The sequence below is a fragment of the Chelonoidis abingdonii genome, chromosome 1, assembly GCF_003597395.2.
Source record: "Chelonoidis abingdonii isolate Lonesome George chromosome 1, CheloAbing_2.0, whole genome shotgun sequence".
NCBI classification, from domain to species: domain Eukaryota; kingdom Metazoa; phylum Chordata; order Testudines; family Testudinidae; genus Chelonoidis; species Chelonoidis abingdonii.
In genome coordinates this window covers 31,225,522-31,240,722 of record NC_133769.1, presented here as the reverse complement: position 1 = coordinate 31,240,722, position 15,201 = coordinate 31,225,522, and the positions used below count along the sequence as shown (strand labels likewise).

Genomic DNA, 15,201 nt, shown 5'->3' with positions numbered 1-15,201 from the left:
TGACTGGAGGATAGGTTATGTAAATACTCCAAAGGTAATCCTGGCAATTACAGGCTGGTAAACCTAACATCAGTCTCAGGCAAATTGGTTGAAACTAAAAGTAAATAACAGAACAATCAGACACATAGATGAACATCATATATTGGGGAAGAGTCAACACATTTTTTGTAAAGGGAAAATATGCCTCACCAATCTGTTATAATTCTTTGAGGCAGTCAACAAGCATGTGCACAAGGGTGATCCAGCGGATATAGTGTACTAGAACTTTCAGAAAGCCTTGGTGAGGTCCCTCATCAAATGGTCTTAAGCAAACTAAGCAGCCATGAGATAAGAGGGAAGATTCCCTCAGGGATCAGTAACTGGTTAAAAGATAAGACACAAAGGGCAGAATAAATGGTCATTTTTCACAGTGGAGAGGCGTTAATAGCAGGGTTTCCTCAAGGAAATGTACTGGGACCTATGCTGTTCAAAGTATTCATAAATGATCTGTAAAAGCAGGTGAACAGTAAGGTGCCAAATTTGCAGAGGATACAGAATTACTCAAGATAGTTAAGTTCAAAGCAGACTGCAAAGGGAATCTCACTAAACTGGGTGACAGGACAGCAAAATGGAAGAAGAAATTCAAGCTGACAAGTGCAAAGTAATGCACACTGGAAAATATAATCCCAACTATACATACAAAAATATGGTGTCTAAATTGGCTGTTACCATCAAGAAAGAGATCTTGGAGTCATTGTGGATAGTTCTCTGAAAACATCTGTTCAATGTACTGCAGCAGTCAAAAAATGCTAACAATGTTAGGAACCATTAGAAAAGGGATAGATAAGAAGACACAATATCATAATGCCACTATATTGTACACCCACATCTTGAACACTACATGCAGTTCTGGTTGCTCCATCTTAGAAAAGCTATATTAGAATTGGAAAAGGTACAGAAAAGGGCACTGTAGAGAAGTGAGACTAACTGGTGAGGTGCCTCCTGCTGGTCATCTTGAGAATTAGCTCTTTTCAGCCTTCGGCACGCTCCCTACCAGCGGGTGTCTGCCTCAGGCCCCGTGTCCCACCCGGACCTCAGGGTTCTGCCCACCACAGCACTCCCAAATACTGGGTCTCCCCTCTCAGGGGAACCCCCAACCCTCTACACCCCCATTGCCTCAGCAACTACTGCCAGTCGTCATCTAGCCCCTTTCTCAAGGGGCAGATTGCCATAATGGCCACTCATCACTGGACCAGCTGCCTCTGTGTATTCCCAAGCTGCAACCCTGCAGCCCCAGTACCTTCTTAGGCCTTAACCGAGGCCTCAACCTGGGGAGTTGCCAGGCTGGAGCTCCCCGGGGCTCCTTTGCCCTTCCCCAGCACTGCTCAGCCTCAGGTATCCTTGCTCCTTCAGGCAGCTATGTTCTTCTCTCTCCACAGCTAGAGAGATTCCTTCAGCTTCTGGCCCACAGCCCTCTTATCAGGGCCAGCTCGCCCCTAACTGAGCTGGCCACAGCTGTGGCTGCTTTCAATCCCTGTTCTCCAGAAGGTGGAGGCCACCTTGTCACCTATTTCTTTTGTTTTCCTGCAGCAGGCCCTGCAAGAGGGCGCTCTCCGCCCACCCCTCACCCCAGGCCCTCCGGACATTTTTATTTGGCCGCTATTCTGCGAGCCTCGCTGGCCTCCCCGTTCTCACACTGGTGTGCAACCAGTCTGGTTCCTAGAGGCCAACTGTACATGCTCATGCTCCACATACTGCATTTCCTCACCCTCGTGTCCCGCCCTGACACCAAATGGCAGGACTATCTTTCACCTAAAGAGGATGAGGAGCTCCACTGGGCCAGCCTTTATTCCACCTTGATCCCACGGCCTGCTGGGGACATCGGCCGGCAGCTCCTTCACGGAGACATGAGCACGGGCATGTACCTGGCACGGTTCACACCTATACCCGAGGCCTGCCCCTTTTGTGGCATGACAGAGAACCTAGCACACACCTATCTTGAATGCGCCAGGTTGCAGCCCCTATTCTGGCTCCTCCAAAACCTCTTGTTGAGGTTCTGGCTGCACTTTTCCCTGCACTTGCTCCTTTTTGCACACCCCATTTGCGGCCGCATGAAGTCTCGAGACCTCCTCGTCAACCTCCTCCTGCCCTGGTCAAACTCTCCATCTACACTACCAGGAGGAGGATGCTGGATGAGGGGGTGCTCTGCGACTGTGGGGCCTATTTCTGTTCCTTCCTAGTTTCACGCATCGGGGTAGAGTTTCAGTGGGCAGCATCTGCTGGCTCCCTTGACACCTTTGAGGAGTAGTGGGCGCTGTCTGGGGTTCTTTGCTCAGTGTTCCCATCCAGTACCCTCATTTTGAACCTATGACCTTCACCTCAGTCCCTGGTTTTCTCATTACTTGTCCCCCATATTCATTTGGTCCCTGGGTCCAGTGGTCCCTCCTGCTAGGCTGAGGGAGGGGCCTTTAGAAATGGGCAGGCTTGCGCCCACCCACCTCCCAGTTTTCCAATAAGACTACAGGCAGCAAAAGTAATTAGGGATATGGTGCAGCTTCCATGTGAGGAGAGATTAAAAGACTAGGACTGTTCAGCTTGTAAAGGGGACAACTAAGGGGGAGGAGATATGATAGAGATCTTTAAAATTATGAATGGTGTGAAGAAAGTGTTATTTATCCCTCCATATAACACAAGAATCAAAGGTCCTCCAATGAAATTAATAGGCAAGTTTTTTTAAAAAACCATAAGGAAGAACTTCACACAATGCACAGCCAGCCTGTGGAATTCATTGCCAGGGGATGTTGTGAAGGACAAAAGTATAACTGGGTTAAAAAAAAAAAAGAATTAGATAGTTCATGGAGAACAGGTTCATCAATGGTTATTTATTCCTGGGACAATTCTGTGTTATTGCACATGCACAGAATTCATGGCCCCTGCAGATTTATTTGCATACCCGCAGAAAAATGACTTCTGACAGGGAAGCCACAAGAGTGGTCAGGTGCCCACTCCCTGGCAGTGCAGACAGGTCGGTTTGGGCATCCAGAGCAGCCAGCAGAGACATAAATCACTGCCGGAAGCAGGGGGCTGGTTAGTCATGTGTGAGAGAGACACCTATTTCTGAAGACGTAGGTGAGAGGCAGGCTCTATTGCCTCAGGCAGAGGAGAATATAGCAGCCTGCCTGATTAGTGAATTGTTCCCATTTTTCTTAGTGAATTCCCCCAGGAATATAAAACAGCTGTACAAATTTTAAGGCTCCTTTATATTGCCAGAGTGGTGCAAAGAAGCCTTACTGTTAACATAGTATGGCCTTATAAATGCTTATGGTGCTTCAGTGTTTAGAACTGGTCTAAATTTTTGGACTGAAAACATTTCCTATCAAAATGTGCTCCATGAACTGTTTGCTACTGACCTTTTTGGAGATGGTCAGTAGCCAATGTAAATTGTGAGTTTGAGTCCTCAGCCCTCACTTGGCTCAGTGTTACATCATAGCCAACTGAAGAGCATATGGCTGCATATATTTGTTGACTAATAACTGTAAGTAAAGGGTCAATACTAGCTACATTACTATTAGACAGAGGGGTGCTGGTGATTTTCTCCAATACTGCCCACTCCCATTCTCCATCCATTGTATTGTAGTTTAAATATCGTACCAAAATAATTGAAATTAGCTGGATTATATTGCATTACTTTAACCAAAAAAAAGGCAGAATTTTACAGAATTTTAAAATATTGTGTGCAGAATTTTTTTAAAAATTGGTGCAGAATTCCCCCAGGACTAGCTATTGACCACGATGGTGAAGCATGCAATCCAATGGTTTGGGTCTCCCCAGCCTCTGACTAACAGAAGTTGGATTGAATGACTGGGGATGGATCACTTGATAATTGCCCCGTTCTGTTAATTCCCTCTGAAGCATCTGGAGTTGGCCGCTGTTGGAAGAAAGGATACAGGACTGGATTGACCACTGGTCTGACACAGTACAGCCATTCTTATGGTCTTAATTATTAAAATTCATTTTAGTAAAGGACATAGTGTGTTTACATAACAAATGTGCCCCATCCTGCAGTCACTTGTCAGACTTTGTCTACACCATTGAGATTAATCAGTGCATATGTCCTTCTATTGGTGAGAAATACATTTGTATCCACAAAGTTTGCTCTACTTGATGTTTTTTGGCCATTAACTGAAGCAAACTAGGTAAACTTCTACTGAAATCAAAGGGAATCTGACCTATAGCAACTGCAGGAAAGGGCCCCAATACTGTATCAAATAGTGTATCAATTTCATTGCCAAATGACTTTTCTATTGTAAGTTTTTTTTTTTTTTTACCAGTATTATGTCAGTGAGACACAGTATTAGTGTATCTTGATTTAAAGCCCAATTTAAATAAGATACCCAGTCACATGGCCTACACACCTAATAGGATGATTTGCTGTGAGGACTGGTTGCACTTGGTTTGCTGGCATTTTGGCCTCAAGTCTATTATTCCATGTTTCTACCTTTCCAGCCTTAAAACTGAGCACATTTCTTTTACATGTAAGCAAGACACATAATTCTAAAAATCTTTGTTTTTCTTAAATGAAAAGTACTTTCCCACCAGCGATGTGAACAGCAGTCTGTAGTAGATTGCAACTGCATTACAATGAAAAAGTTATCAAAACATATTCCCCTCTATGACATGGGTGATACTTGGTTTTCATTTATGTGTAGAATTACAAATGACCATTTGTAAGGTCTGTGAAAACTGACTTGAGAATACTGTTCTTAGTGAAAATTGCTTAAGGTCACAAATGAACCATAAATCCCAAGAGAAAGATTATATAATCCAAAATAAGAACATGTTAAAACTTTTTTTTTAAAGTGTGTTTGAATGTAGATAGATAGACAGAAAAATGTAATTGAGCAAATGGCTTCCTAACCCAACTTTCTTCAGGTTAATAATGAAGTCTAACATCCAAGAATATGTATGTACCACTTCTAGATTAAATTTTCCCATGGTTCAAATTGCCCAAAGTTTGGTAAGCCATTTGTCCAGTAAATAAGCAGCAATTTCTCTTCATGTCTGTGGCAATAGCGACTAACAGCAAAATATGCATTTTGCAAAAATCCCTCAGGCTGCTTCAAACTGACCTTTCAGATATCAAAACAATGCTGGGTTTTAATTCTAGGAATACAATGTTTATGGGAGTAAAAGCAACACGCCATACTACAAAGAAATATCTTCCATCTCCTCCTGCTGAAGTTAAGAAGTCTGGCCTGTAAAGCATTAGGACAGTAATACTTTTTTTAATAAAGCTGGTCCAAAAAAATAAAAAAACCATACCCCATTTTTAATTACACTTCTTTACCATTGAAAAATGCCATTTCATCAAAACCAAAATGTTTGGTGGAAACATATCAGTTTTGGCTAAAATGTCATGGAGGAGATTTTTCAGTACAAGAATGGGATTTCTTATCAAAATAAGACACACACAATGCACACACTCCCTAAATTCAGAACAACCAACAGACTGGTGGTCACTGAGACTATGGGAGAGACAGGTTCAGTCCCTGCTTCAAATTAGACAGAGGTACTTACATCCTAATTTGTGATGTGGAATGAAAAACAAAACCTTTCAGAAATTGTCCTTGAAAAAACATGAGAAAGATCCACCCACAGCCCAGAATAGCTAATAGTACAGTGGTTAGGTCACTCAGCTGGTATATGGGAGATGCAGGTTTAATTCCTCTCTGCCTCATTTGGTGCAAGGACTTGAATCTGGGTCTTCCACATACCACACAAGTGATCTAACCATGAGACTACAGGCAATTCTGGTGTGGGTGACGTTCTCTCTTGTTTTTCCCACTAATGTTTTTAGAAAGGTCTCACTTGCATTCCACATAACACAACAGAAGTGTTCTGAAGCCAGCCCTACTTTTAAAGTTTTTTTTTTTTTTTTTTTTTTTTTTTTTTACAAACATTGTTCATTATGCACAGATATTATTTCTATTTCATAAATGGAGAACCTGAAGCACAGAAGTTGAGGCTGGGATTTTCAAAAGGTGCCCCAGGGAGTTCGGATTTCTAGTTCCTTTAAGATCTGCTGAAAATCCCAGCCTAAACAACTTCCAAGATCACATAACAGCTCAGCAGCAGAACCACATATAGCATCCAGCTCTAAAACAGCTAACTGTTTGATTAATCAAGTTTAGAAGATAATTAGGACTATTTAACTTGCCCATTCAAACAGTTAATGTTATTTTAATGTGGCTGTTTTTATATTACAGTCGGTGTTACTGAACTCTCTCAACTGCCAAAATATTTGAAAAGTAATGGACTGGATTAGCAGTTCACATAACTGTGGTACATGCATCACTGGGGATATGCGAATTTGATGTTCCATCCATTCACTTCACCAAATTTTTAAGAAGATGATAAGTGAACCAATAAAATCTGGGAGCCCCTGGATAACATGAAATATTGCTTATGTTTTAGGAAAAGGGATAACAATGTACCTACAATTACCTTGATGTGAGAATCAGAGATTTTAAGGAAACTTAGCCAAATTCTATGAAGGCTCACTGTCTTTCAAAAGGAGGAGACAGACACTATCTATTTTTGTTACAACTATTGGAGTGCGAAGGCAAAATATTGTATTCAGGAAGCAGGGAACCGTCCTGTAGCCAATAGACACAAAGCTCTTGGTATGAACTGGTGAAAGCACTTAACTTTGTAGTTCTTATGCTATGTTTTTTCCTTACAATGCATTATATATGTAGACGCAAAATTATGTCAAAAGAAGCTAAATTTACTTTGTTTTGTTTCAATAACTGAATTTAGAAAATGCATGATAAAAAATGTTCCTAAATTGTAGCATTACGTTTCTCAGTAAATAAGGCACTATTTAAAGCAGGATTTGATTGAAGTGTGATTTGACCTGAGTCAAGATACAGAAAAGGCTTTTTTTTAAAGGGCCGCTTCTGGTCTTGAGGATCTACCAGATGGAGCTCTAAGTAATTTAGATCAAGATTTAGATCAAGAAGCACATTAAGATTGTATCACTAATTCTCTGCACAGTGACAGCAGAATCTTCACCAAATCCACTGCTACTAATAGCTTTAGAACCTTAACACCCCCTATGTAGGGGATTAGACAGCAAACTCTTCTTTCTCTCTCCATTTCCTGCAGCCTCTTTCCCCATGGCAACAGTGATATGTTGATTCCAAAGTCACTGGACTCAGATAGGGAATCATGTACTCCATGACTTCTGTGAGCATCATTTCAAAATTACGTGCTTCCTTTCACAAAAGCATAGGGTGCTTTGTAATTTACAATGTGATACTGTGTATACAAATGGAGAATTAGGAGGCTGCAACCACCAGCAGAAATATCACCCAACACAGGAAGCTGGACACGACCCTTCCTCCCCCCCACCCCAATAATTACTAGTTTATGATGAGAGTTATCAAAAATTAGCATGTGAAGAAATGTAAAAAGTAACACTTTAACTTTAAAAAATAATTTCCAAGCAATCCAAAGTATGAAACACATAATTAAGGGACCCAAAGAATGTCAATTCTGTCCTCCCATTCCGCTGTTAAGAGCTTGCGGGGGGGGGGGGGGGAGGAATCAAATGATGAGAGTATTGTATCTATCCAAAGTGTAATTTCTGTTGTGACTACAAAAATGAAATGCCTCGCTCCTAGTCATGCAGCTCTTATACTGACTTTGGCCTTATTTACAGTCATGCACTGTCCTCAGAAAGATGCTTTACAAATTCCTGATTAGACAAATAACATATTGATGGCAGTCATTTCATTCCCCATTCTTCATTAAAATTTCTGTGCCGCCAGTTATGCAATGTGTTCAGAGAGCTCAAGCATAGCCACATATGCATACCTCCTAGCCCAGTCCATGCAACTTATAATATTGATATGAAAACAGTAATGGTTACTGATAAATGACTAATAAAACATCACATGAGAAACATGAACATATAGTATAACGCTAAACTATAAAACCAATTCTTTCCGGTGCCCATATTTTTATAGTCCACCCACAAAATATCAAGTAAAGTTGCTTTTCTACATGTACTGTAATATGTTCTCATCTATGGCTACAGAGTTAAATGCCTTAGAAAGTCATTTCAGGAGATTATCTAATTTGATCCAAAACTAAAGTAACAAAGAAGGGAAAATAGGAGGCCAGCATCACTACAGGGCCAGAAATAAGGTTGCTGAGTACCTTAAATGTGTGTTTTCATACTTTCAAATCTTTGAGCTTCTTTTAAGTTCAGCCTTAACTATGAATTTCCTTGCTTTGCAAGAGTGCTTTCGTGATAACTGGAATGTTTTTGTAAGGGTTTTCACCCTGACATTACTGATTTTACTTGTTACCAAAACTGCAGCTTAAAGCGTTTTGTCTGGGATTCCGTGGCTATGCTATTTTAACTCTGCTCTATTCTCTGTACACATATCTGCTACCCTCACCCCCCACCCAGGCCCTGTGATGATTTCCTTCAAACCCCACCCAAACTGTGCCCAGATATTTGATGATGGGCACCACAGAAGAACCTTGATATTCGGCTCCTGGCTCCCACATTCTTTTCACACAGACACCAAAGCAGTCTTTTCCACTACTCAGCTGCTCTTCTGGCACTGCTAGATGAGGTGTCCTCTCCATTCTCCCTTAGAGTGAATTTCCAGATCTGGCAGGCTCAATGACTCAGTACTGTTATTCTCAAGTAAAACACAACTCCCACTGATTAGGATAGTTTTTGTTTTTTGTTGGGTTTTTTTACTATGGATTACAGTGTGCTGTCCAAGAGCTATAGTACTTCAATGATCAAAAAAAGAAGAGGGGGGATATATTTTATACATATGAACATATTTTTACACACAAAAACTAAAAGCATCATTAAGATTTCAAAGTTAAGCATTTAAATTTAGGAAATGCCAGAATTAACTTGCCTTCGAAACCTTAATTCCAATCCCTGGGCATATGCACTGTGATAAAGATCACATACTATATTTCCAGAGGACCCCGGCCTAATTCTGTGCGCAGGATAGACCATGCTGAGGGGATCGATCATGGTTATGTATTGAAGGAAGCTGTTGTCAATAGGATCCCTACCTAATTTTCTGCAGAAATATTTGTGTATATTGAATAGGGCAGGGATTGCAGGGGAAGAAAGGAGGGTCTCATGATTAAAGCAGTTGAATTCTGCCCTTAAAACTTGGATTCTCTGCTCCTACCACAGAGTTTCTACATGATGCTAGGCAAGTCACCTAAACCAACTTTCCACAGGTGGTCACTAACTGTATGTTCTTCATTTTTTGGGTGCCCAACTTGAGCCATTAGGGTGTAATTTGCATTAACTCAAGTCAATACGAGCTGTGCTTTGACTACATAAAGTACTATGTTATCCTATACACTCTGAAAAATAAGGCCTGGAGATCTCAAAATTGGGCACCCAAAGTAAGTGGATACTTTTCACCTTAACCCTTCTGTGCCTCGGTTCTCCATCTGTAAAATGGAGATAATAAACACCCTGCTCATTTCCCAAGAGTATTGTGAAGAGACATGTATTAATATTTGTGAAGCACTGTAACAATGAGCACCACAGAAGAGACCATGAGGAAATTAACATCTCTGTCTTCAGGGCAGAGTTTGACTGGTTTACAGTAATTAAGGCATGGTGTTACACATTGATCAGTGAGGAGATAACAGACGCTGTGCACAGCTGTTACCGTCGACCCTGTGAACTGAATAAAACAGGGGTCCTGTGGATTACATCATTAAAGATCATTCACAAGGCATGCAAGGAGGCCGAATTAAGGTTGGACAATGTATTTTTTCCCTAGCTTCATTTTGAGAAACAGCTGAATCATTTTGGCTGAAATGAAAAAAAAAAAAAATTCTGCCTGAGGCAGAGTTTTTGCACAGAAATTTCAGTCCAAACAGTTAATTTTGGCAAAGTTATAAGAAGCTGAAAACAGGATCTTATAATGAGAAGCGTTGGACAACCTTAATAATAGGTACTATTTCGCTTGCCTATAAATTGATTGCTCTATATGTATATCCTATCCATCCTCCATACCTAGGTATATTTGCAATATTGCACTCTTAAAACGTAATCCAATATTGTGGCAATGATCGCTGTTTAATACTCAAACGTAACTGTGATCAGTCAAGAGACATGAGCCTGGTCTACACTTTGCAGTTAGGTCGAATTTAGCCACATTAGGTCAATTTAAAAATGAATCCGTCCACACAAACAACCCCATTCCGTCGACCTAAAGGGCTCTTAAAATTGACTTCTGTACTCCTCCCCGGTGAGGGAAGTAGCGCTAAAATCGACTTTGCTGGGTTGAATTTGGGGTAGTGCAGATGTAAATCGATGGTATTGGCTTCCGGGAGCTATCCCAGAGTGCTCCATTGTGACCGCTCTGGACAGCACTTTGAACTCCGATGCACTAGCCAGGTACACAGGAAAAGCCTCGCGAACTTTTGAATTTCATTTCCTGTTTTGGTCAGCGTGGCAAACTCAGCAGCATAGGTGACCATGCAGTCCTCCCAGAATCGTGGAGTGTAGAATGTTTCTACGCTTCCCCTATCATTTCCATCCCTGAAGTTATCACAGATTAGAAGGCGAAAAAAACGCACTCACAATGACATGTTTTCTGAGCTCATGCAGCCCTCTCACACTGATAGGGCACAGCTTTATGCAACTATTTTATCTTGTATTCCCTACACAGCTACTTATTTTACTATTTTACAGATGCCAGGAAAGAATGAAGTGAGCATAAAGAGTGGTGGCAGGACCTCATGCTGAGGCTAATGGAGGAGCAAATGGACATGATGAAGTGTCTGTTGGGGGAGCAAACAGACAAGATGAAGCATCTGTTGGAGCTGCAGGAAAGCCAACAAGAGCACAGACTCCCGCTGCAGCCACTGTATAACCGCCTGCCCTCCTCCCCATGTTCCATAGCCTCCTTACCCGATGCCCAAGAAGGCGAGGGGGAGGCTCCAGGCACCCAGCCACTCCACTCCAGAGGATGGCCCAAACAACAGAAGGCTGTCATTCAAACAGTTTGATTTTTAGGGTGGCTACAATAAGCAATGTGGCCTTGTCCCTCCCTCCTCCCCCAATCCCTTTGGGTTACCTTGTCCGTTATCTCTCTCTTTTTTTTTTAAATTAAATAAAGAAAGACTGCATGGTTTCAAAACAATAGTTACTTTATTTCGAAGGGAGAGGTTGGTTGGCTTACAGGGAATTAAAATCAACATAGGGGATGGGTCTGCATCAAGCAGAAACACACACAACTGTCACACTGAAGCCTGGCCAGTCATGAAACTGGTTTTCAAAGCCTCTCTGATGCGCAGCACACCTTGCTAATCGCCCTGGTGTCTGACGCGAAACAATTGTCTGCCGTTGCTCTCACGGAGGGAGGTGCAACTGACAACATGTACCCAAAACCACCCACGACAATGTATTTGCCCCATCAGGCATTGGGAGCTCAGTCCAGAATTCCAATGGGCAGTGAGAAACTGTGGGATAGCTATCCACAGTGCACCACTCCATAAGTCAATGCTAGCAAGGTAGTGAGGACGCACTCCACCGACTTAATGCGCTTAGTGTGGACATACGCAATCGACTGTATAAAATCAATTTCTAAAAATCGACATATAAAATGGACCTAATTTTGTAGTGTAGACATACCCTTAGAAATAATTGCTTTATACCAGTAAAAGGCCTTTCTGTTCTCTTATATACTAGTATTTAGGTAAAGGGAAAGGATTCCTTTGCTGACTTTTGAAATCTGTATTTAAATGACAATTAATGAAGCTCCACAGTGATATGATTGAAAAGCTATGAAATACAGACACAACATTCTAGGTGTCAGTTCTTCTGAAGACTCTGCAACCAATGCATCCCCTGTTACTCAACACAAGTTTCTATGGAACCTTGCACTTGCTTAAATAAAAATAAGTTCCTAAAGATTAGAATGATATTTTAATGGGTAGTCAATTTTAATTATCCTGCGTGAATACATTTATAAGTCATCCTTTAAAAAGAAAGCCAGAGTTGCAATGCATTAAGCCAAGAATTTAGTACATTCTGTTCGCATCATCATTTCTATTTTACTCTCTTGAAATATACAGCTCCGTAGGAAGGACACTCAATCAAAGTTCAACAGACTAAAACTAATAAAGAAAAACTCTGAATCCAGAAAGTGGAACAAAAGATATTAGCTAACATATTCTCAACCCACAGTTTAAACAGAATGCTGCCCTCGAGTACAAATGACATCCAATTCTCAATAAATAACTATTGCTCAAACAAGACTATTAGGCATACATTCAAAAGTAATCTTTAAAGTGCAACATTTATTTGGAGACTGCCTTTTTAAGAAGTCAATATTTATTTTAATATATTTTAAATGCAAGAGACAAGCTGACTTTATTATAGTAGAGCAGCAGCGCCACTATAGTTAAGGTTGTGCCATGACCTCTGTTTAAAGATGTTCTAAGTCATCTAAAATCAACAAGCTTAGTCAGAATTCTCTCTTAGAATTCTTTCACTTATCTATCTAGTTCAGTGGTACCTATACTTTTCATGTCATCGTGTCGCCCCCGGCCCCTGTTACTCCTGTTCGCAACCCCAGGAGCCACGGTCAGGAGACCAGGCCAGGAATGGGGCCACAGTTCCTGCCACTGCCCCGGAATTTGACATCCTTGCATATACCCCAGAACTTGACAGTACTGCAGTCAGCCATTCTGTATGTTTGTTCAGCCACTGCCGACTAAAAACCAAACACCATATAGCTAGGAATAATCTTAGGCTTTTGTGAGACAAGGTCTGACAGCTGCATATTTGCAGTTTGTTAATCAGAATGGGAGGATGGGATAGAAAGTTATGGAAAAGGAGTGAACAGCGAACTTGGTTTTAGGTGCGCCTGACATATTGTTGTTATGGCTAGAAATACTAGACATTTTTGAGATAATGATAAATGTGTTGAAATTAGATAAATAGATGACCCAATAGAGGTTATTGTGCTGACTCACTAGGAGTCACTATAAGGTTATCTGTTTTGTTAAAGTCAGCTATAAAAGATTAAAGTAAATACCTCAGAGTAGTCCAAGGAAGCTTTTCTCAGGGAAAGGAACTGACATCTAAACTCCCCATCAGTTGGACAGAAAGAGGGCTCCTGGTGATTACTCAAAACCATCTCAGACTGTAGGTAACTATAGCTGGGATGTCCTGAACTATTGTTTATGTCTGTGTATGCTTAATATCTAATAAATTGTAGTTTTAGATAAGTACATGCTTTCTTGTATTAATCATTTATCATACACAATAGCTGTGTCCCCACTGATTTATTCCTGACACTGCCTGGAGCGAAACAGTTAAGCTACCATTGTTTTGGGTTCTGAAAACCCAGGGTAACACCAGAAGGGGCCAGGGAGTGGACTGGGGTAAGGGGGCCAAGGCTAGGGCTGGAGCTGTGGTCAGGCTGTAAACCAGGGGCCGTGGCCAGGGCCACAGCTGGGGGCAGGAGCAAGGCTGGCAGCTAGGGGGTGGGGGAGGGGCTGGGGCCGAAGCAGAGTTGGAGGCAGAACGGGGCTGGGTGGCACTCCTTCCCTGCCCCCCTGTGGGGGCTGACCCAGACCCCACTGCACCACCCTCCCCTCCAATGTTCCTCCATGCCCCAGTAGGGATGTGCACGCCACAGTTTGGGGACTAGTGATCTAGTTCCTTCCCAAGTCACAACAACTCTATTTTCACTTTTAAATGTAAGAATTTACAAACCTCCATCCATCCTTTGCGAGGTAGCTGAAGGCTCCATCGACAACACTGGCAAAGAACTGCCCTCCTGTGATGAAGAGAGTATTAATGGTAACTAATCTGCCTCTTAAGTGGGGTGGAGCGACCTCTGCGATGTATACTGGTACTGTCATGGAGGCCACACCTACAAGAAAAAAGTGATGAATTAAATCTTACATAACTGTACACAACATTCTCTGTAGTCATGAAGCATTAAAGAACAGTATATAACAAATGTGACAACAAATTGTATGCACTTGATTTCTGAGTTCCAACTGAGAAAACTAACAGCAGCATTTTGTTGCACTGCTAATAAGCGCTAAAGAATGGTTATCTGAAGCAGATGGACACAGATATTGGGAAGTAATAATAATTACCATGCTTGTGAATATTCAGATTCATAATACAAAAAGGAATTTTAAAATAGAGTTTGGCATCATGAAACAAATCACAGATTTTTAAGCAAAAACCATCTAAGATGAACTAAAGATAACCTTAAAATATGAGAAAATATATTTATAGTTTCAGTTCAAGGGAAAACAAGCAGGTACAGTACCACATGAATCTGAGCTGGAGTGAAATAGAGTTAGACATTTATAATCTAAATACAGAAACTCCTCACTTAAAGTTGTCCCAGTCTACTTTGTTTAGTTGTTGATCAATCAGAGAACATGTTTGTTTAAAGTTGCGCAGCGCTCCCTTATAACATTGTTTGGCAGTTGCCTGCTTTGTCCACTGCTTGCAGGAAGACCAGCCTGTTGCAGCTAGCTGGGGGAAGGGAGGAGGAGGAGGAGGAGCTTGGAGCCAGGGTGGATCAGCAGCCCCCCATCAGCTCCCTGCTCCCCTATGTTCCCTGTGCGGCAGCCTCCCAGCAAGTTATCAATTGCCAGCAGTTCAGCTGTCCCTCCCGCCACTGCCATGCGCGGCTCCTGCCCTCTGGCTTGGAGCTGCTGGTGGGAGCCTCCTGCTTGCTGAGCGGGGGGGGAGGAGAGGAAGAGGGAGGCTAATGTCAGGGTGTCCCCCTCCCCCCTGCTCCTGCCCCCTGCTTACCTGATCCATAGAGCAGGGGGGAGACATGACAGGGCTCAGGATGGAGGGAGCTTGCTGGCCGTAGATGCTCTCTCAACTTGTTGATTTATTTAAAAAGGCAGTATACTTAGAGCGGGGTCAGCATACTTAAAGGGGCAATGTGCATCTCTGTGGCCTGGTCTACACTACGCCGTTAAATCGATTTAAAGTTGCACCCGTCCACACTACACTGCTCTTTAAATCGATTTAAAGGGCTCTTTAAATCGATTTCTGTACTCCTCCCTGACGAGAGGAGTAAAGCTAAAATCGATATTACTATATCGGATTAGTGTTAGTGTGGACGGAAATCAACGTTATTGGCCTCCGGGCGGTATCCCACAGTGCAC

General features: G+C 42.0%; 1 protein-coding gene across 1 annotated transcript in view; it reads right to left on the bottom strand.

The window, feature by feature from the left end:
- Window positions 1-15,201, bottom strand: part of SLC2A13 (solute carrier family 2 member 13) — a 341,963-nt gene that overhangs the window by 242,209 nt on the left and 84,553 nt on the right. The window contains exon 2 of the mRNA XM_032803991.2: window positions 13,772-13,931. Coding sequence (XP_032659882.1) covers window positions 13,772-13,931 — 160 coding nt within the window. The remainder of the gene's footprint in view (window positions 1-13,771; window positions 13,932-15,201) is intronic.